Below are 24,505 nucleotides of genomic sequence, written 5' to 3'. Positions count from 1 at the left end.
AAAAATCAGACTTATTTTTTTAGACTAAATCTTAGACTTAACCTTTTAAATAATTTCATTATTTATTCTATATTTATATATTATATATGTAATATATTATTCTATAACTAATTAATTAATTACTATAGTGCAAGATACATAACATACTTGTCCAGAATCCAGAATAGATTTCAGAAGTCTGACAATATTCACCATAGTCATTTCTACATCTTGATCAGGACTGTTTGCAGAAAATTGGGACCAATAAGTTTTCAAGACTTAGATTTATGACATGAAAACAAACTGTGTTGGTTCCTTTCAAGTGCTATCAAAAAAAAAAAAAAAAAAGAAGAAGATAGAAAAAACTAAACACATTCAGCAAAATGTTCTATCATTAAACATTAACATAACTCTTTTTTTACATGACATAGTTCAATCTCATCCCAATAAATGATTAATTAAAATTCTCTTACCATAACCAATAATTTTTCTGGAATTTTATGATTCATAATTTGTGCTGTGTCATAATAAGCCAAGTCTTGAAACCAGTATTCATGAAGTTCAAGTATTTATTGTTTTTTATTGCTTCTTAGGGAGGTGTTTTTATTTTTTTATAGGATGCCAAGTGACACGTGTTAACAAAGGTTTAAAAGTTTGAAATAGTTGCAATAGGCACTTCACTTGCTTCAGTGCACGACACAGACAGCATTCAGGAAACAGCTTCTGAAAACAGAAAGATTTTCAAATCATCAACTGTCAGAACAGCAATGGATACTTCTGCTTGCTCTTCCAGTGCTACCATTTGTAATGGTACATCCTGTGTTTTGCATGAGAAGAATCCCAACGAAACTCTAAGTGTCGTCCTGAGTACTGTTATTACTATCATGTTAGCCTTAGTGATGTTTTCCATGGGTTGCAATGTGGAACTTCCAAAATTCATCTCTCACATAAAGAAACCATGGGGCATATTTGTGGGCTTCCTTTGTCAGTTTGGAATTATGCCCCTTACAGGCTTTCTCCTCTCCGTGGCCTTTGACATCCTTCCTATCCAAGCTGTTGCAGTGCTCATCATGGGCTGTTGTCCAGGAGGAACAGCTTCCAATATTTTGACTTATTGGAGCGATGGTGACATGGACCTGAGGTAAGAGAAACAAACTATTAGCTTATTGGAATCACATTGTATTTGTCATTTTAGAAGTCTACGTATAACATGTTGAACTCTGAATGAATCTATCACTGATCTAACTCTTGATTAAGATATTAAAACAGGGCAGTACATGTGCATTTCTTTGTGCTGCTGACAGGTTCCTTGGCTTCAGAAGCTGATCTTGCTGTCATCGTTAAATATATTGTCAATGGTGAAGATTTAGTCACTGGGAAGGAAATCATAATTTCTGAAGGAAAAGACCTTTTTCAAACCACAGAATACAGTCAGAGAAAGATTTTAATACCAAAAATGGTGGGAAATGATGGTGGTAGTAATAGAGAATAAAAAGTATGGGCATACTAAGTTAAAGTAGTTGTTAAGAAACAAACTGTGATGAGGCAGTAAATAAACCCACTCCTCTAGGTTAACAGTCTTGTCTTTGGAGGTAAAATCTGGGGCAAAAAAAAAACCCTTCTTTAGGGGGGAGGAGGGGAAGCTACAATTTGCTTCTTTCTATTTTAATTGTGATTACCTTATTCTAAAATAAACAGAAAATGGTTTCTCTACTTCCCACAGAGTTACATAAATTGCAATATTTGTTCAATTCATCATATTCCAGTCTGAACTAGCTTTGGAAAAAAAAACTAATAGAAATAAGATGTGGCAGTGGAGTGAATAGATCAGGAATTTTAATGTCAACAGCTTGAATAGGCAAAAATTTATTTTTCTGTATTGAACAACATACCATTCCCTTTGAAAAATATGCATTTATACATAACATCCAGGTGTTAAAGTAATATGAGCTTATCAATACCATATAGTAGGCAATCAGGCCTCTTAATCACCAGCTACTGTACTCAGGAGAGAGGATTGAAAATGTATGAATTAGATCTCAAAAAGCAGAAACTGCAGAGCATATAAATGTGTATGCCAAAGACAAAATGCCAAGTGAGGAAGAAACTGGAAGCTAATTCCACAAGCTTTGTCTTCTCTCCTCTCAGCTCTGTCATCACTTCTTCCTGCACCTTTGGGTGAGAAATAAATCTATTTCTTCAGGTCCCACTTTTTTCTTCCAATAAAGAAACACAATGTCTACCTCTCTACAGAATTTCTTAGTAAGGTTTTATAAAAGAAAAAGGGATTATTATGTTCAACTTATATGTATGTCTAGTTTGCATGAGAAGCTGTTGTGCCAAGAGATCTCTAGACCAGTTTGGCCTGGTGACCAGTCTATTATCTTAACTGATTCAGCCTGATTGGAATATATTTGCATGAGAATGAAGAGCTAGCGCAATAAAATTGTTTTCTCAGAAAAATTGTAATATTTCACTGAAATAGTATAGTTTTCCAATTCACGTATTTATCATCTCTTTGGAAGGGTAAAAAAAAATCTCATCTTTTATAAATACCTTTTGGGTGATGGGAGACTGATATATTTTATAATAGGAATGTTTAAAATACTTTTTTTTTTTTGGATAACTGCTGAAATGGCCATTCCTTTCTGGCAAATATTTTATACAATCTAATCAAATGTCTCTGAAATAGTTGTATATTTTTTAAGAAAAACTAAATGGTTTTCTAGAAATGATTCAATATTAATGTAAAAAAATTTAATATCAATATTCAAAAAAATTTATAGAATGCTTATGTAATATATTCTAGCTAATAAATTTAGTAAAAAGACTTTAAAATGGGAAGTTAAAAAGAAATTTGTAAAAAATTCAGATATCTCTGATAAGCAGGATAAGCAGGATATGGAGCTAACTTACACAAATATCTAAGACCAACAGTTACTCCCCACTGAATGGATGAAAAAACATATTAAGTATGGAGGACAGTGCTAAGCTCTAGGGACACAAATACAAATGCCAAGACAGCTGTTCTCCTGGCATGCTTACATTTTATAGAAGAGACAATACACAGAGTCAAGTGGTAGCCACATATGGGAAATTTGTTTCAAAAAGTTATGGAGATGGTAAGTGATAAAAAAGATGAAAAAAAATTCCCAAAGGTATAATAAACTATTAGCAAACATTTTTAAAACTCTTCCAAATCGCTGATAATAAGGAAAATCCAAATTAAAACAACTCTCAAGATTTCACTTCCTATACAAATTTGCAATGATGACAAAAGATGGGAATAATCACTTTTGGAGGAACAGTGAAAAGGCACACTAGTTTATTGATGATGAAACTATCAATTAGTGAGGCCATTATGGAAATCAACTTAAATATGCTACAAAATGACTAAAATGACCACAATCTCATTTACAAGGCATATAACTTTAGGAGACATATTGAACTTCTATATATAACAAAATCTTCATAGTAGTTCTTTGGGGTATAGCAAAAAATTGGAAATGAAGATATCTATTAATTGAGGAACAGGTAAACAAGGTCTTACTTATGAATGTAATGGAATATTACTGTGCTATGAGGAAAGATGACTAGACTACAGATTATGGGAAGACCTATAAAGTAATGCAGAAAAAAAGTAAATAGAATTAGGAAAGTGACATAGATGATACATACAGCAATATAAATGGAAACGTTTAAGAACAAAAAAGGAACCTATATATAGTATAATTAAGTCAAGCTTTACCCCAAGAAGAAATCTATGAAGGCATCTCACCCTTCTTCTTTGTAGGGATGGGAGAAGGATTATTAGTATGAAATACTGTATATTCTGCTATATCAGGTAAACGTGTTGATATTGCTGAATTAATTTGTCTTTTTTTTTATTCTATTACAAGGAATTACTTACTCACAAGGTAATGGGAGAGTGGTATATTCAGCAATATTCAGCAAAGAAAATATGGGATGCTTTAAATAACATGTTCTAGCAAAGACATATTTTTTACATATAGTAAAAGATTTTTAAAAGGAAAACAAAATAAATCTGTGAAACAAAATTCAGCTTAAATCATTTCTCTATTTGTGTAAGCTTCTCAAGTAATCCGAATGTGCATTGGAACAATAATGAGAAATTGAGTGTTAGATTAATTTAATTTGAATTATAGACACAGTATTGGAAAAATATCTTAATCTCCTAAAGAAGTTAATAGCATTTCAAGTTGGAAGTGATATTAGAAATCTTTTGGTCCAACAGTCTAATTTTACTTATAAGGTAACTGAGGCCCAGCTAGTAGAAGAAGTTTGCTAAGGCCTCACAATCAGGAAGCCACAAGGTTAGTTCAAATTAAAGTCCCCTGACTCCAAATCAAGTGCTTTTTCTACTATACAGTGCTATGTATCACCCTGAATCAGAATGTGCCATCTATCTGGATCTCAGCCAAGAGGGAGCTGGCCTACACAGAACTGAATTTCCTCATCTATAAAATGAAGGGGTTGGACTAAATAATCTCTAAGGTCACTTCCAGATCCAAAGCCTATCTCCTTATGATCTACTACAATCAAGAACCAGGAAGTATCCTTAAAAGATCTCAGTGTAACCAAAATAAGTGTTATAAAGTCCATGTGGTATAACTTATACATTTGACTCATAGGAAAAACCCTTACAATTTCACTCAAGGTTTATTTTTTCTTGTTTTATATATAATTCTAAAACCTGACTAGCTGGTTTTCTAGAAAGTTAAAATCTGTAAATTACAAGGGGGAGCATCTTGCTAATAGCACGAAGGATAAGCTCCAAATTAAGAGAACTAGAGAGAATACCATAAAAAAGCAAATGAAAAATAAAAACTAAAAGGTCAGTAATTATTTATTTCTATATAGCCCTTTCAATTTTATGAAACTTTCTTTTCTCATAACAATTGAACCAGGTAAACAATGCAGCGCATATTTAATACATATGTTATTAACTCTTTTACATTCAGGGCATCTGAGGCTAAGAGAAGTAATATGATTTGCCCTTGGACATATGGTTAATAAATGTTTGGACTGCAGTTAAAATACAAGTCCCTTGCACTCTTTCCCCTATGGGACACTCAGCAAAAGTAACCTTAAGATACCCAGAAAATTCATTTACTGAGGGAAATGGAAAATTGAGTTTTTACTGTCATTCAGAAATAAAATTCATCCTAGAATTTCATATTTCTGTATTCAAGCCATCACTGCTGTGACCTTCTGTGCTTCCTGCTATTTTATACTCCCATTCCTCTCTTCCTGACTTGCAGTTTGTAACAGGAAATGCAAAGATGGAGTCAAAAGGTTGCTGCTCCCTAGCCCATGGCTGCATGGTAGAGTTATTTGAAACCCTTACTTCCACTTTTGAGTCAAATGTCTTTTCCAAAGCTTAAGTTTTAGAGCACCTGTGAAAAATGTGAAAGAATTGTTTGAAAAATATGCCTGCGTATGATAGAATACAGTAGTTCATATGACTTGGAGGTGATTTCAGGAAATGGCAAGCTATTAGGGATTTCAACCAAATGGAAACTGTTTTGAAGAGAGTTAGCTAGAGATGGTTGATTAGCATTGTGTGATGGTACCATTCAAGGGAAATGCAAATCAGAATATTAGACAAAAATATGTCACTGAAAATTCTACATGACAATTCATTAATATTTCTTTTTCTACCTCACTGTGTCAGAGGATAAAATTCTATTATCAGATAAAATACTTCTAAGTTTGGGAGCAAAAGCAAGTGTGTAACCAGAAATTTTTTACTTCTCTGGTTTTCAGAAGAAACCACTCTAGCCCTGACATTTACACCTAAGACCTGTCGTAAATCTTCTCTGACTTTGTAGGTGTTGAAAGAGGTATAAAAGAAGAGAGAAGTTTAGCTTCCCTTAGTTGGCAGAATCAGGAAAGACTTAAATACCAATTGACACTTTCTACCTTTGACATGTACTATTATCTTTCTTTTCCTTCTTCTCAATTCCTTCTTGGATAAGCTGTATTTCTGCAGCTTTTCCTTTGACCCCCACCTTTGATTTGTTCTTTCTTTTCCTTCCATTGACTAATCCATTTGTTTCTATTATTTGTTATTGCTTTCCCTTTCTTTGTGGATTCTGTATTCTATTTCATTTTCTCTTTAAAGATAGTATTTTTCTCATCTATGTTACTAGTATTTTAATTCTTTAGGACCTTTTCTCCAATTTCAATGCCAATTTTATTCACATAAATGTCCACCAGTAGACCAATAAACAAGCTTTTGAAAAGTACTTCTGTTGTCTCAAGCACCATACTAAAAGAAAAAACAAAACTAGTCCCTTCTCTCAAAGAGCTTCCATTATAATAGAAGAGAAGACAGATAAATCAGTATGCACAAGATAAATACAAAGTAGATAGATAGTAGCTTTAGAGAGAAAGAAATTAGTTACTCTCTTGGCCCTAGCTCCTTTCTTCAGTCCCCATATTTAATTTTTCATTTTACATTATTTTATTTCCTTTTTTTGTTTGTTTGTATTGTTCTGTGTCCTTTCCTCGTGTCTCTGTGATCTACACATGCTAAGATCTTCACTCAATGACCACATTCTTCCTCTTTAGCCTACCTTCTCTTTCAATACTAATAGATCCCCTTTTTTCTCTTCATTTATTTCTTTCCACACACTTATTAGCTAATGGTTAATAGACCTGTGGTGCATGACTTTTTTTTCTCTTTTTTCTCTATCTTTTCCTTTCACAGGTAGCTTTAAACTGCCAAACCCCATGCCTTGCAGTCATTCAAATTATGAATTCTTCGCCTGTCATTCAGGCAAGCCCTCTCCTCCTTAAAGTTCCTCATTTGTGCCTTATAGATTTCTGCAACAATTCTATTCAATATCCTCTCTTCCCAACTTGTTATCATTTTCTTTTCCCCCATGACCCATCTCATCCTATCTCCCTCTCTATCTTGAAAATTATAATATATTTGATAACTTGTCTCATTCCCATTTCTTCTTTCCCATAAATCTGCAAAGTATTATTCTGTCCTCTTCAAGTCCTTCCACCCTTTTGCCACAAAGCCCATTAATAATTGAAGACCCCAGAAAAGAAAGCAAAAAAGAAAAAGAAAAAAGAATTAAGCAGAAAAATAGAAAAATAACTAAAAGTTTCTTATTTCATGTCTTTTTTCAGATTTCATACGTAATGGAATTATTCTATTATCAAAATAGCTTGTATCACTCAAAAAAACAGCAGTATTGATGATGGATTTCATTATCTATATTACCCATATTCATTCTTACTAACCAATTCTTCATAATATTAAGTCTAATTATACTTAACTGACACCAAAAAATAAATAAAAAGAACCAAGAAAAAGTTATTCCTAAAAATGAATGAACAGGAAGGATCATTCTCCTGAACAACTCCTCCCCCACCTCCTTAGACACTACAACTATAATATCATATGTATAGGGAACTCTACCAATCAATTTCCATAATGGGCATTGGATAACATTCAGTGATTCCAAGAAGACCTAAAACCCTTCAAAGACCAAGTAAATAAAGCTCTATGATAGAATTCCAGGCACCTGGTGAGTAATTCTTAGAATATATCCTATAGGACTGCAACGTTAAGTGACTTGTTTAGAACCCACTTTACCAGTATATATTAGAAATGGGATTTGACTTTTTTGTGGACAACTTCCTATTTACTATTCCAAATAACCTGCTTCTTTCTCTTTCTGTCTCTCTCTCTGTCTCTCTGTCTCTGTCTCTGTCTCTGTCTCTCTCTGTCTCTGTCTCTGTCTCTGTTTCTCTCTCTCTCTCTCTCTCTCTCTCTCTCTCTCTCTCTCTCTCTCTCTCTCTCTCACACACACACACACACACACACACACACACACAAATATTTCTGTTGAATTGCCCATATATGATTAAGTGAATTAAAATTTAAATGCTCATCTTTACTTAAAAGAAACCTCATTTTGCTTACTTTAATGCAAAACTACAGAAGTCCATAACTTAAAATTTATTTCTTTTTGCTGATTTGTGCACATTTAGGATCTTTCCTTGATATATGAACACATAAATACTGATACATACAGCAGCATTCTATAGCCACCGTGGTTTGTTACATTCTTGTGTCCCACAGCAATTGAGGAACGGAGCCTGCTGTCATTCCTAATATTCTTAGAATGCCTGCCACTATGAGAGGATCTCTTCCAAATAAAATAGAATAGTTGTGGAGTTAGAACCAGAAGAAGTGTCCATTTCAACTTCAATCTTTGCCAGCTGTATGACTCTGGGTCAGTCAAATAACCATTTGGAAGTTCATTTTTCTCACCTGTAAAGTTATTATAATAATACTTGCAAACTTGATTACATTGGGTTGTTGTGAAGAAAGTATTTGGTAAACCCTAATTTCCATATGAAATGAAATATTAGTAGTACAATACTGTAATGAAATGGTTGAACCTGGATATTTGTGATAATAATTGTGAAAGTTTAGGCTTTAGAAATAATTATTTGGGTATACCTGAGGCTGCATGGCAATAATGCAGCAATACAGTTCTCATAGCAAGTTTTCATAGTTCAGTCATACATGCACAATTTCTCACAAAAACATACAAACTCCTAGGGTTGACCTTATAAGGTGTTCTGAGATCCGAGGAGTTCCAGGAAAAATCCCTCGAGCCAAAATTATTTCCCTTCAACTCACCAGGTGCCAGGAATTCTATCATAAAGATTTATTTATTTGGTCTTTGAAGGGTTTTAGGTCTTCTTGGAATAACTGAATGTTATCCAATGCCCCCTATTTAAAATACAAATGCCCCTGGCAGAAGTAACACTAAACCATTACTCTCCTGGAAATGTGTGCTATAAGTTTCTATGGAACCATATGCCACCACCAAAACACAGCTGTTTTCAAGATACTAAGTGCTAGCAGTAGAGGAGAGCTGTCCACAGCTGAAGCTCGTTCAGAAAATCAAGAGAATTCGCCAACTAGAGTGCAGAAGTATGCCAGCAGAAATCATCATATTGAGTGAGGCAAATTGTACTCATACTTCTCTGAATGAGCTCAAACCTGTTGGGAAAGCAATTTTCATAAATTTCTGCTTGACTCTGTAGACCTTATTTTCCTGTTTTGATCTTTAGATTCTGACATTGCCATACTGTTAACCTTTACTTGGAGATCTTGGACATACCAAACATTTCTAGCCCTTGCCAGTTTCTTTCTTTGTGGTTTGGATAACTGAATTTTTTTCTCTAATGATCCTCCTCTTATTTCCAACGTCCCTCAATGAGTTATCATCCATACAGACTGTCTGCCCAAAATCAACCAACTTGTATTATGCCAGATAAAACACCACAATATACAATAACAGTGAGCTATAGTGCTTGACTAAAAGTACTACTGGCCTTGCCCCGCAATGAACCTGGATAGCAATATAGTATGCTTTATTCAGTATCAGATATCAGTGCTCTGAAGTTTCATGTTATACAATCCTTATACCTATAATTTAATTATTTTAGCATAAAAGAACTTAGAGCTTGAAAGGACATTACTGGGGCAGGTATGTGGTGCAGTAGGTAGAACACCAGCTCCGGAGTCAAGAGGACCTGAGTTCAAGTTCATCCTCAGATATTTAATAGCTATGTGACCATGAGCAAGTTAGTTGACTCCACTTACCTACCAAAAAAAAAGATATTAATGAATATTAATTCATTATTATGACTCCTGCATTTCACAGGAAAAAGAAATAGGCCAAAAGAAGATGAAGCACCACAATAGAAGTCCTATATGGATATGGACAGAAATTTAGATTTGGCATCAGAACACCAAGGTCTGAACCTTGGCTATCTAACAATGTACACCTGGTGTACTTTTGAGCAGATTACTTAATCTTTGGGTCTTGGTTTCTTCATCTATAATATTAAGAAGTTGTATTTGATTATCTCTAATTCCTTTCCAGCTTAGGCTGTAACTAACAACTTTTTTTTTCCATTTTTTATTTAATGCACATTTAAAATATACACATATATATGTGTGTGTATATTTCTAATATATACATAATATACATATACACATAAATATATATCTATATATATTCATTGTCCTTCTCGGTGGGGAAGTAGGGGGTCCAGAAAAATCCTTTGATACCAATGTGAAATGACCTAATACTGAACTACATCAAGAATTTTGTTTTATATGAATCACAATTATTTTACTGCTCTAAGACTGATTCTGCACTCTGGGAGCTTTCTTTTGTGTGCAGGTATCTTTGCTTAAGCCAATACTAGCTGCTTCCTTAGCAGCATATGAGAGTAAAATATCTCCTAGTGAGGAAGTGATAGAGTAAAGAGTAGAGGGAATAAAACAGGGAGGAAGAAGGAACCAAATAACTATATGCCATATAAAAATCTTTTGCATACCAAAGGATGCTATTACTATTGATAATCTCATGTTGAATGTTGTATATAAACTGCAAAGGGGGGGGGGAGATATTTTCACTTGAAAAAAGGGTGGGAAAGATGCAAATTAAATAAATGTGTCCGTTTCTTCACAGTATCAGCATGACAACATGTTCCACAATACTTGCCTTGGGAATGATGCCTCTTTGTCTCTATATTTATACAAAAATGTGGACAGATTCTGGGTCAATTAGAATTCCTTATGATAGTTTAGGTGAGTTGGGTATTTTTTTTCTTCCATGTTATATACTTCAATGTTTTTCTAAAGGTTATCTACTTTCCCCTCCCTAATTTTTCTGGGTGTATCCTACTATTCTTTTCTACTAATTACAGGTCATTCCTGACTTTTAAAGTATTTTTAATATAAAGAAAAGAATATAGATTCCTGATAAATATGTATATATACATACAAGTATAGAGATAGATAGAAATGAATACATTAAATTGATAAATAATATGGTACAGCAAAAAGACGAGAAAACCTGGAATATAGTCTTGCCTCTCAATAACTACATATGTGATCTAAAATACCTCACTTAACCAGAAAAAGCTTTATATGGAGATAAGTGAAAATTGATTATTAAATTTTCAATATGAACATTTACTCCTCAGAAATGAGCAATTGCTATAAATCAGAGCTCAGTTCACTGCTTAATAATGCAGATTAAACTAAAAATATCTGGTAGTAAAACATTTCCTTGTATACTTCAGAAGAGATTAGACTAATCAGTAGTCAGTTCTCTCTGTTTTGCACTTGTTATTGTTGTCTTCATGATGGAAAAGGACCATGATATCAGGGAGTTGATGCCATGACATGAAAGTGAATTGGATTTAAGTGAGGGAGGGCTGTGCAAGGTCACCTGCCTCACTTTCCCCTGCAGAGCCAATGGATCCAGTGGGAAGATATACATCAGGAAGACTGGGATGATCCTGGATGCAATAAAAGATCTTGGCCTTTTAAGTTAAGGTCCACAAGTCTCATTTTGACTGAGGCCACACCCATTTCAGGATTAAGGCTAGGTAGCAATTGAGGCAAAGAATCTCATTTTTCACCTGATCCCCAAAAAAATCTAAATAAAGAATGAATCTGGGAGAGAAGACCCTCAGGGTTTCTGGTCAATCTGATTTTAATTGGTTATCGATAGGTCCTAGACCAAACCATATCTGTCATTATTTGGTCATTTCTGCTCTGCTAGATATAATTTAAAATGCCTGAATTTTCTTTAATGGAAAAAATGTTTTTCAGTTCCAGAATTAATGATAATTGGAAATGAAGCTTAAAATTTGAATGTCCGACAGAGATAACACAAAGCTTAAATCCTAAGATATAAGTAAATAATATCTAATTTTTTTAACAGTAAGTTTTGATAGAAAGAGAAAAGATCATGAAAATACTAGGCATATGAAAGGAAGGGGAAAACTACAGCAGAGTGGAAAATGGTGTCTATACCTGCTAAAAAACAAATTTTGCCTACTTTAAAATTTAGTCTAATTCTAACTCTAGATTCAATGTCTCAAAATTTTGTTCCATCAACAATCGAATAAGAAAAATAGATTTCTCAAATGACCCAAGGAACCTTACAACTTAGAATAAAAAAAGTTTAATAATATGAAAGTATTTTTAGAATGTTTAAGGCCCTATAGTTATAGAAAGTATTATTTCAAGATTTCTGTTATTTAAGACCATTCTCAAACATATAAGAATCCTCTATAACTCATCAAATAAAATGAATGAGAACTCTGACATTCTCTCAACCTAAGTCTAGAAACTGCTCTGGAATTTTCACAATGCTTTGTGGGAGTAACAGGAAAATAGTTAAGAAAAGGATTGAAATAGAAATATCAAAAATAAATCTAAATCCAAAGGAAAAGGCTATATTATATAAATTCACCAATTAGAGCTCCTAAAATATTTTTCTTCTTCATATACCTAAAATCTATGATTCATGTAATCTGCCACTAGGTCAAAAAACTGAACTAAGAAGCTAAACATTGTATATTCAGTTCTCCATTGAGCTAATTAGCTTTGGTATATGTTATAGTTGATGTTCTACCCACTTATACATTCAAGTGTTCATGAGACAGACAAGGGAAAGCAGGTATGAATTATCACTACTACAAGCAAAATCATTTAAATGATATGCCTTGTCAGTAATTAATAAACAAAGAACTCATGAATGGAAAGCTCTATGTAGAATATGTATGAAATGTGTATGGTGCCCAGCATATATATGCAGTCTTATAACTGAATGTGGGTGTTGTAAAATTATGTTTTATTATCATTAAATTGTATACCTATTTTATATATCTATACCTATAAGGTATATATCTATCTATCTATCTATAAATAGATAGATAGATAGATATACATATATATAACTTAGCATATACTACTAAGTAGTAGTTATCAGGGTCACATAAAAAGTTCTCAAGTGAAATGAGATCATGAGTAGAAAAAGTTTAAGAAGCCCTGGACTAAAACTGTCATCACTAAAAATGCACAGAAAACAACTATTAGTTGTACTTTGTCCTTCTCCATTCTTTTTCTCCTCTTCCTCCCTTTCTTTTCCCCAATTTTCTTCTTTTTTATCTCTTTATTCCCCCAGATTCCTTTTTTTTTCTTTTTAATTACCTGCCTTAAATCTGCCATTAATATTTACCTCTACTTTGAAAAAATCAGGGCTAAACAAGGGACTGATCCCTGTTTAATAAGAAGAGATAAAAAACATAAAGAAAGTGCTTTTTTTCCCCTTTGTGCTGGAGTAAATCTTTTCTGTCACAACTTTGCTTATTTTAAGTAATGTTCCCAGACTTAGACTGCTTAGAATTTGCTTCTAAACCTAAGTACAATTTACTACTAACAGCTATAAATTCTCTGTTATTTCATTATTACATTTTGGAGCCCTAAAATATTTGAAAATAAATTGAGCACCACAAAAAGAAAAAATATAGGAAGAGGGAAGAAGAGAAAGAGAGAAAAAGGAAAGGGAAAGAGAGATAAGAAAAAGGAGAGACTAAGAAAAGAGAAGAAAATGAAGGAGATAGTGAGAGAGAAATAGAGAAAATAAGAAGATAACATTAAGAAAACAAAGGAAGGAAAAGTAAAGAGAAAATGAGAATGAACATATGAGGGAGGGATAGAGAGAAAACAAAAAGAGAAGCAGGGGAGGGGAAAAAGAAGAAGGGAATGTGAATCCAAGAAGCAATAGCTACTATAACAGAAGCAGCAAGTGAACAAATGGCTATTGAATAATATGGGAAATAAACTGTATGTCACAAGAACAGCAGTAAATTGAACACAGTGAAATTGAAGTATACCTCTGTTATCTGGCTGGGTGAGCACGTAGCTGCAAAGAATTGTAATTACTTGAGACATTGCCAGATAGATTATCTCAAGAAAAATTTAAAGCATGTTTTCCCTTCTAGTCTACCACTTCTAGGTCATGGATTTGAATGTAGCTGAGTCAGTAGTGTCTCAGAAGTCATTAGGTGTAAAAGTCTTAGGAATGCTCTATAAACTCAAGCTAATTTTCCATGCATTTATTTTTCTACTTCCAAGAATAGGGTTTAACAAAGAATAAAAAAATATATAGCATGACCTTTAAGGAGGATACTGGAGTCATGAAAAACTGTGTCTAAATCCTGTCTCAGATTATTTATATGACTCTAGGGAGGTCTTCAATGTCCATGTACAGATTCCTCATCTATTAAAAAAAAAAAAAAAAAAAAAAAAAAGATGGAAAGACCTCTAACATCCCTTCCGGCTTTCAATGATCCTTTGGTTTTTCATTCTAGGAAACTGAGTTCAGAATCAAAATGAACTCCCATTTCACTCTTCTTTTAGAAATGCTAAGGACCAACTAAAAAGCTTTTATATAACTGAACCTAGATCAAAGGCAATGCTAAGGAAAAGTAATATTAAAACCTAGAAAAAAATAAAATATCTATAAGGAGAATATTTATATTCCTAGCATTACTTATTTAATTCTCTTAATACCTGAGATATAAAGTGGTTTAATGATTTGCCCAAGATAGTAATAGTAATAGGAAGGAAGAATATAATTTATAAAATGTAAAACACTTTTAAAAAAACATCATTTTATCTCCCCAACAATTCTAGGAGTTAGATGCTGTTATTCACTATGCCACCTAGTTCACACATTTAAGATCTGTGAGAGGGATGATTCAGTTCTTCCTAATTCAGAATAAAGCTTTCTATCTACTGCTATCTATCTACCTATCTACCTCTCTAGCTAGCTATCTAACTATCTGTCTATATCTATCTACTACTCTATATTACCACTGATAACAGTCAAAGGATCATAGACTTATAACTGAAGAAGACTTTAGATATAGAGGAGAAGAAACAAGGAAAGTTTCCTAAATCCTTTCAAGTTCTTGTGTCTTTTTCTTTCCTCTTGTTGTTATGTCTTTTTCTTTTTTTGCTATCTTTGAACTCTCAACAAAATTTCCTTTTTTTTTTATTTCTAGGTATTTCTTTAGTTGCTCTCATTATTCCCATCTCTGTAGGAATAGTTGTCAAACAAAAATGGCCAAAGAAAGCTCAGATCATACTTAAGGTAAGAGTTCTATTCAGTATTTCCTACACCAATAAATAACCAAACATCATGAGGGAAATTATTTTTTCTTTAGCACTACTAAAATATTTTTTATCATGTTATATGTTTTTCTGCTGAGGGGAGAAGGGGGAATCCTAGAAGCTCCCCAGACTGCATTTCTATGGAAACAATTTTTTCATCAACATAACCAAACTATATTTCCATCATTATATGTGAGGAAGTTATTCTTCAATGTGCAAAATAGTGCTGACATTTTATTCTTTTTAAACTAAAAATCCAATATCTTTCATGGAAATGAAGGTATTTCACATGAAAAGTGAATGAACATGAAATGTTTGATATTTTATTGGGCTTCCTACTTTCTGAGAATTTGGAGGCAAAATTTCAATCACTGAACTGAATAATAAGAATAGAAAAGGAAGTAAGTGACTAACTAGGCTGTGAAAAATTCTTTTCCAATCAATTCCCTATTATCCATTACATCCTCGTAAAACAGATAAAAAAAAATGCAACAATAAAAGTCTCATGCACACCTTTATAGTTTTCAAAACACTTTAACAAACATTATTTTATTTTACCTTCAGAATGCAAGTAATATAATTCCATTTTACATATGAAGAAACTTAAATTTCACAAAGGTTAAGAACTTCGGGAAAGTTACATAACTAGTAAGTAGTGGAACCAAAATTAGAACTTATATCTCTTAAATTTAATCCATATGGTTTCCACAAATCCTTCAGTGTTTGATATCTTGTGAAGGCTTCAGGAAAAACTTAAATGTCTTTCCTTTTTCTGAGGAAATGCTCAATGTAGCAAGAGTTTCTAATAATGTTCTAAAGTTAATTGAGTTTCTTCTGAAATTAATGATCTTTCTGTTGCTAGAAAGAGATCTTCCAACCAAAACTGGATTAAAGTTTATTCAAATGATAGAAAGTATTCATCTTTTGAACCAAAATTAAGCTAGATTGTCTCTGAGATCTCTTCAAACTGTATTTTTAAAATCCTGAGATTAGCATTAATAACCATTCCCAATCAAGTGAACTATTGAGTAAGATCTCTATACTGCTTTCAGCTAAATCGGAAGCCTAATAATGTTTCTTCAGTTTTTCCAGTCTAGTTTAAGAATAATACAGAGAAACAAGATGAAAGAGAAAAGTAATATGATAAGGGACAGAGCTTTGGGCTTGGAGTCACAAGAGCTGAGTTATATCCTGACTCTGCCTCCTTATTATCTCTGTGATCTCAATCTTAACATCTCTTAACCTCTACTTCCACACAAAAGGGTTAGACTAGATGACTTTTAAGGTTCCCTTCAGATCTAAATTCTATGAATTCATGATCTTTTGGCTAGCATAGATATCATATACAGAGAAGATCTAACAAAGTTATTTGACAAAAGTGGAAGTAAAATGAAGGAAAAATGAAATGGAACAACACCAAAATAGTGAAATAGCAAATGGGGGGGGGGGGGAGGGGAAGGAGAGGAGGGAAGGTAAGAGAGAGATAAGCTATAACACACAAACTGAGCAATTATCTCCAGACAATTGTACATGAACTACTTATCTATTTTAAGAGAGTCTCAGGGTCCGATCCAATCCCCTATCTAATGTAACAATCCACTCACTGGTTCCCTCAAGAAAACAAGGAACTAACTTCAGCATCTTAAATAGAACAATTTCAGAAAATGATTTTTTTAAAACACCTTTAAAGATGTAAAAATCACACAATTGTTCAGGGCTAGAATTTTGGTCTCAGCTTAATTCATGTTGCCCCCTGAACCAGAAACTTATTATTATAATAGTACTTTGAAGATTATAAAACACTTTACGTATATAATCATGTGTAATTTTCACAGTCATGCTAGTAAATTTCTTCTTCCCAAAGACATTGACTAAGATTTTGGGAACATATTCATACCAGTTCTGTATTTGATTTTCTCATCCTCCTAGAATTTCTTCAAATTTTGTTTAAAAATACTTAAAACTTTAAAGGTAGGCTACACAACTATTAGCATCCCCATTTCACAAATAGGGAAAATGAGTTTCAGTGAGGTAAAGTGACTTATCTATTAGAGAAAAGAGCTCAGACTCAGTGCCAGGAATCCTATTTCTAAATCCCACTTTCAATTATACCACTCTGCCTCTAGAAAAAAACTACAAAGCGTTTATCCTCATGATTTTAATTTTGACAAGCTATGTATTTGGATTTGATTATTTGGATTGATTATTTGCTTTTCATATACTTTGTTTTTCATTTTTCTTTCAGATTGGTTCCATTACAGGTTTAATTCTCATAGTGATCATAGCTGTGACTGGAGGTATATTGTACCAGGGTTCCTGGATCATTCGTCCTAAATTGTGGATTATAGGAACTATGTTTCCTTTAATTGGTTATTCTATGGGCTTCTTCCTGGCTTGGATAGCTGGTCAGAACTGGCAGAGGTACATTCACTTTGTTTCATGTTTCTTGGAGATAGCTCCCAAAGTTAATCTATAGTTCAAAATATAATGATCTCTCCTTCTAACCCATTACCCCTAAGAAAAAAATCATATATGTTCCTTGATTATACCTAAATATGTAAATGACAAAAAAAAAAAAATACTGACTTATTCTGACTTGGTTCTTTTCTTTTCGATCATTTAGTACACTGTGCAAAGTCACACTCTTATATTTCTATGCATTTTCATTCTCCAGCTAGGAACTTGACAAAAAACCAATTAAGGGAACACTATAATTAAAGGCTCTTCCAGACAACAGGAGGTCATAGAAGTATCATCACTAAAAGATGCTGCAAACTGAAACTTGGGGTGTTGTAGGTGTAATGCTTGCTCACAAGGAGAAGAGATATTTCTTCTAGTTCTTCTCCATCTGAACTAGGAGTAGGGAAAAAAAAAGCTTTCAAAGTTGGTGGATAGTCAAGGTTGAAAGAAGTAGAAGCAGATTACTAAAATAATAAAAAGTAGCATTTCATAGTACTATAAGACTTGCAAAGTGCTTTACAAACATTTCATTTCATCAGCCATTTTGGGAAGTATATGTGTTATTGTTATCCCCATTTTACAATTGCAGAAACTAAGACATGCAGCAATTAAGTGATTTTTCCAGGTTCACATAGCTATAAGTCTCTTATCAGAATTTGAACTTCCTAACTCTAAGTCCAGCCTTGTATCCCACTGGTCCAAAGAGAAGGGAATAGAAAACTTTGCCATAGACTTTCTCCACTAGAATAGATTTAGAAAGAGCAAAGAACTAAGAAAGTAGGGCCTGTCAGTTCCCTCATCTATCAATTTAGGACTCATATTGATGAATTCAATTTAATTTAAAAAATAGCAACATCAGTTACACTTATGTGCTCTCCACATTAATTGAGAACATAGTTGAAAAAGGCAAAATGATGTCTAAGCCATATGGAAATATCTATAGAAATGAATCTATGTTTTTTATCTATATATATAGTACTTCAAGTAAGAATGTCACATAATAGAGCAAGAACTAGACTTGAAGTCAAAAAGATATGGGTTTAAATCTATCTTTGACATATATTAGCTGTATGCCTATGAGCAAATAATTTATCCTCTCAGTCCCTCAGTCAATTATCTGAGACTTATGTGGTAAAAGGATTACTCAGAGTTTCCTTCACTAATGACGTGGTAAATATAAATTTATAAATATATGAATAAATATGTGTATTTATATAGATGCATGTACATTTACATATATATGCACACAATTCATATTTCATAACTTTGAAAAATTAAAATATTGTCTGAGCATTTATTTTAATTTACTTTTAGATGTCGGACAGTGTGTTTGGAAACAGGAATGCAGAACACTCAGCTGTGTTCAACGATAATACAACTATCCTTCAGCGCTGAAGAGCTTAATCACATTTTCACCTTTCCTCTCATCTACAGTATTTTCCAGCTTGGGCTGGCAGGAATATTCGTAGGAAGTAAGCAATATTAATCATTATACTCTGATATTCTTCTTTCAAAAATCCTGGAATTGCTAAAAATGAATTTCATGCATTCCTTGGTTTGGGGCAGTTAGTTTTGCAAACAAACATGGGGTAAGGATGAGAAAAGCAGCCCATAATATTATTATAATTACCTGATATCAGCCCAAAAGGTTCCAAGTTTGGCAATGGGTTCCATTAAGAATTTTACACATGACATGTAGCATCCTGTTCTAAGTGTTTAGGGAGATCATGCTGTTCCTAAATATTGCATAAGGGTTCATCAAAGAGAATTTGACTGATTGTTCTGTTAAGTCCAAGATCTCTAAATAAATGACTGTCTAGGTATGTCAAGGATATTTTACCTAGAAACTAAAGCTGTGTCTACAAATACAGATTGAATAAGATAAATGAGGAATGAATCAAAACAATTGGGCATCCCTAAATCCTACATTTCCCTGGAAATCCACATGTACCCACAATATGTTTTACCTGAATAAATTCAGAACCTTCCCCTGATTGTCCATTGATCCCTGACCTATGTAGGTGATTTACTCTGGATCAAATAACTAGAATCCAAGGAAAAATTTGAACTTCAGGTCCTTCTCAAGATTCAGCCCTCTATCCACTGAGCCCACCTAGCAATGAATAAGGAATCTGAAAACCTGAGTTCAAATTCTGGCCTTATTATTTACTAGCTGAGTAATTTCAGCAAACTGATTTTAGGAGGCAGCAAGCTCAAAAGGAGTCAACACTACATCATGGAAACCAAAAGAGTGAATTTACCTTATGTTGTTAAGAGAGGTATACTGTCCACATTAATGGACTTGATGATCTCCCAGTCACTACCTTTAGCTTGTCTAGAATATTGTACTCATGTCTGAACAACACATTTTGGGAGGGAGAGTAACAGATTGAAACAGATCCCAAGGAGGACAACTGGGATGCTGAAAGTAACATACTATGAATACAAAGACCAGCTAAAAGAACTAGGATGCTGGGAGTAGAAAAGAGAAGTCTAAGAGAGTCCATACTAGCAGTCTTCCCACATCTCTGAATTTCCACAAATGGTCCTAAGAACCCAAGATTTAAATGCTGGAGAGACTTTAGAGTTCATGTAGTCTAGCCTGTGCCTCCAAAATATCATTGGTCAAAATGGTCATCTAGTCTTGATGATTTCATGACCTCCAATGCTGAGCCATTCCCCTCTTAGCTCTAATTGTTGGGAAGTCCAAAATGAAGCTCATTAATCAAGTTATATAGGAATTTGAATGCCAGAAGTTTACATAATTGTATTCTATTATGACAATCAAAGCACATGGGTGGTAGAGTGGATAGCCCAAACAAACTGGAGTGAGAAACTCCCGTCAGTTAGCTGTCTAAGCCATATCTGATTCTTCATGACCCTGTGGACCATAGCATAGCAATATTGTTCATGGAGTTTTCTTGGCAAAGACATTGGAGTACCATCTCCAGGAGTCAGGAAGAACTGGTACATACTGGATGCTTAATAAATGCTTGTTCTCTTCCCTTCTTATTATTACATGAGATATCCAGGTCATGCTCACTTCACTGTGGGTTCAATGCCTCATTCTCCATACTTCTTCACCTCTTCACCAATGATCCCTCACTTTCTTTCCAGCTCTACTTTAATGTTTTGTCTTCATCCATGATAATCTATGTTCCTTGAGGGTAGGAACTGTCTTTCTTATTGTATTTGTTATCTCCAGGACAATGACTGGTATATAGCAAATATATAATAAATATTCTATCACTAATCTAATCTATCGATTATTGTGACTTAGAAATCAACTTACTTTCTTAAAGGCTATTCCAGGAAAATCCAATCTCATTCAGATCCCACCAAACTTACAAAGCATTTACTACAGGCTTGAAAAATAAACTACCTATTTTCAGAAAGTATCATCTCTAAAAGTTGTCTACTAGATGATAGATATTTTTGACCACAACAAATTATGAAACTATTGTCTAAAGCATGAAGAGACGGAGCCATAAATTGGTATATTAATTGATGAAATTATGGATTTTTTTAAATATATAGAAAAGGAGGAAGTGAGGAACCATTTATTAATTTTAAACAGATATTTTTATCCTCCTTTTACAAAAAATAGAACTAAAATTCAGTTCAAAAATAAAATTTCTCCATTACCATAAGTAAGTAGCAGAAACAAGATTTGGACCTGACTTCAAGTCTAAATATTTATCTACTATACTACCCTCTACTAGAAAAAACATTTAACTGGTAAATCTGGAGAGCTAGGTCTAGCCAACTTTGGATATCTCACTTCAAGTTCTTTATCTAATAATTAGGTGATTAGATAAAGTAATTTCTTAAATTCCTTCCATATCTACTCCATATCTAACCTAGGCTAAAATAGACTCATTCTAGTCCCAACTCCTTCTTTACTGCTCTGGGACATTGAGCAAATCAACTGACAATGTTTTCTTCCCCTTTTCACTTCTTCATAATAAGATGAATCATTACAATTTCAAGGGGTATATACATTCGGAAGTTTTGCCCTTTTTGCAGAAAAATCTAGAAAAATATTATTTTTGTAATCAACAAAGTCTCATAGACCAAAAGGGTTTTCTTGCTTACAATATTACATGAAAACTATGCTTAAAGTAGTCATATAAATGGCCCATTCATTCTCACATGTCACAAAGCAGTTCTGTACTGTATGCAAAAGTAGTTCAGGATATCCATGCATGAGCTTCAACATCAGTACATTCTCAAAAGTAATTACTCTCTCCAAGTATTCCCAGTTTTTCAGAATATTCCATGACCTTTCAGAATTGCAAAGTGTTTTTGAGTGAAAATTCATGTTCACAATCATTTCCTGGAATATTTTGCAGCCTACCATCAATGGCAGCCTTCTGTTATTAATCCTGAATGTCTTTGTGTGTGTTTTTTTCTAGCCTATGTCTTATACAAGAAATGGGTTGACAAAAATAATGTACAACTTGCAGAGAGTGACAACAATAATACAGAGTCTGATCCACCCAATGGTATTCAGAATGAAGTATTTTCTCTGCACGAGGACTAGACTTCAATGGAAACAGAAGACCTTCAAGGAAGATACTTTTTTAAAAAAGTCTTTGTTTGAGTAAAACATTTGACCAAGTAAAACAGTTAAATTTAAAATGTGATTGAAGCCACAACATGAATTCTGTGATAACTTACTGGTGGCCTTGTGATGTTACAAAGATTTGTCAAGAACAACTAATTTTAATTTCTGCCAAGAACAAATATTCTAAGGGTCACCAAAAGGACCTTCTAATGATTGCACTATATTGCCTCCTGGATAATACTTTGAGTTTTTTATCACCCTGAAATGAGGACCTGATATTTTATATAGAGAGAGATATGCAATTCATTGTTGCTAAAAAAAAAAAAAAAAAGCTACAACTTACAATGGGGACAGTCATCTGCATCCAGAAAGAGGACAGTGGGGACTGAATATGGATCAAAACATAGTATTTTCACCTTTTTTGTTGCTGTTTGTTTGCTTTTTTCTCATTTTTTTCTTTTTGATCTGATTTTTCTTGTGCAACATGATAAATATGGAAATATATGTGGAGGAATTGTACATATTTAACATATATTGGATTATTTGCTGTCTAGGGGAGGAGGTGAGGACAAGGTAGGGAGAAAAATTTGGAACACAAGGTTTTGCAAGAGTGAATGTTGAAAACTATCTTTGCATGTATTTTGAAAATAAAAAGCTATTGTTTTTAAAAAGTTACAGTATTTACCTGAATGAAGAAATGAACATACCTATGATATTTTTAAACTATTATTATTCAAAGCTTTTGCTTCAAATCAAGATAATCTGTCAGAGAACACCACAAGTCAATATCTGATTTTCCTTTTGAAAAGTGGGGAGAAAAAAAGAAGAAAACCCAAACCGAAGCCCTTTCCAAGAACAATGCTCTAATATCATAAATGAGTATGTCCAGAATTCATTTGATTCAGCAAACATTTATTGACTGTCCAGGACATAAAGTCAGTGGTGTATTCCTACTCTCCATCCTTTGTTCCACTTCAAAAATGTAATGGTCTAGCCAGTATGTTTCAAGAGACTAACAAATCTAACTATATATTATATTTTGTACATGTTAGAGAGTTTTTCATATTGTAAGAATGTAATAAATGTGTTTTCATTCATTCATTTGTTTTGCAAAAAGTTTTCTGAATTTTTGAGTCTTCTCCAAGTACAGTATGTTTCTGATGCTACAGAAAAAGATATGATATGAATGTTTCATGTCAGCCAAATGATCAACACTTATTTAATATCCACTATGTCCAGAGCATATTAAATGCTACTGTCATGGAAAGTTGTGATGGAAGCTGACAGCAGTGACAGCCCTATAAGAGATTTCAAATGAATGGCAATGGGGCAAATTAAACTAGGAAAAACAAGGAATAGGAAACATCTAAATGTGGATATGAAATATTAGAGGTATACAGTGATATAAAAAAGCACTGGATATAACAAAAATGGAATGATTCAGGTAAGAAAGAGTTTAATGAGGAGGTGACCGCTGGATATAGTGTGAAGTCAAAGACATGTAATGATTCCTAAGAGTAAAAAAGGCCTTAGCAGAGGAAGTACTGAAGTAGATTTGTCTGGAATGAGTGAAAAGAATAAGATTATATATAAGAGGTCATTGAAATATTGGAAGGTTAGAATATTGAATCCTATAGTTGAGATCTTTATTAGAGTCAACAATTTTGGAGTTTTTTTTAATAACAGAATCTGCTCATATTACTAATTCATTTGTGGATGTCTTTATTGTCAATTAGGATAATTTCATAGTAAACTTCTTTGTCCATAATTATTTTCAGCATGTTAATGATCAGAATTCAGACTAAATTCTTGCTTATATGTCCTAATTAGTATATTTCGAGAGTAAGATGGCTGTGAGCTATCAATTTCAAAACTTTGGCATTCTATTCAAAAGATTATCAATTTGTGCATATTTCAGTGAATGTCACATAAATATTCAGTCAATTCCCAAATTTTGCAATTGTGAGAAAGAAGTATTTCAAACTTATGGCTAGATTTCTCCTATGCTTTTCTCATGAAACAGAAAACAGACAAGTGTCCTAAGATATAAAATAGTAAATTCAAACTAACAATTTTAAATACATAGAAAGTCCAAGGATTAGAAAACATCTTCAATGAGGAGCATTATTCCATCCTATACTTTAAAATAGCCAAGTGAGGAAAAATGTCTTTCTTTTTAATGAATATATAATACTTTGTGCATTGTTTTTAATTTGCTTTTTTTTTTTCCAAAAAAAATTCTGGAGAGAAGGAAAAAAACAAGTCTTTGAAACAACAAATCTCTATTTTTAAATGAACTTTGGGAAGTTGATTAATGTACATATACATATATATACATATATATAGTTGCTTCTATATTACATTAAATTAATGTTATTATAAAGTCTTGAATAAATTAACTTAATTTTTTTGGTACAACTTGGTCTATTTGAATCATTTCACAGTGTGATTTCCTT

At 33.1% G+C, this 24,505-nt stretch overlaps 1 protein-coding gene across 1 annotated transcript; it reads left to right on the top strand.

Moving 5' to 3' along the window:
- The first annotated feature begins 696 nt into the window (after positions 1–696).
- SLC10A2 (solute carrier family 10 member 2) lies at positions 697–23,150 on the top strand. Its single transcript, XM_051984163.1, has 6 exons — positions 697–1,120; positions 10,518–10,636; positions 14,914–15,002; positions 17,268–17,443; positions 18,797–18,954; positions 21,898–23,150. The coding sequence occupies exons 1-6, from the start codon at positions 747–749 to the stop codon at positions 22,023–22,025; spliced, it is 1,044 nt and encodes a 347-aa protein (XP_051840123.1). The 5' UTR covers positions 697–746; the 3' UTR covers positions 22,026–23,150.
- Positions 23,151–24,505: the final 1,355 nt, after the last annotated feature.

Source organism: Antechinus flavipes, chromosome 3 (assembly GCF_016432865.1).
Source record: "Antechinus flavipes isolate AdamAnt ecotype Samford, QLD, Australia chromosome 3, AdamAnt_v2, whole genome shotgun sequence".
In the NCBI taxonomy this organism is placed as follows: domain Eukaryota; kingdom Metazoa; phylum Chordata; class Mammalia; order Dasyuromorphia; family Dasyuridae; genus Antechinus; species Antechinus flavipes.
Note: the sequence above shows the minus strand (reverse complement) of the source record. Positions and strands in the feature narration are given on the sequence as shown.

Excerpts from the sequence above, each read along its gene's own strand:
- SLC10A2 (XM_051984163.1), top strand. The coding sequence starts at position 747 with ATGGATACTTCTGCTTGCTCTTCCAGTGCTACCATTTGTAATGGTACA. Across the intron at positions 1,121-10,517 it reads GATGGTGACATGGACCTGAG|TATCAGCATGACAACATGTT; the intron begins GTAAGAGAAACA and ends GTTTCTTCACAG. Across the intron at positions 17,444-18,796 it reads GCTGGTCAGAACTGGCAGAG|ATGTCGGACAGTGTGTTTGG; the intron begins GTACATTCACTT and ends ATTTACTTTTAG.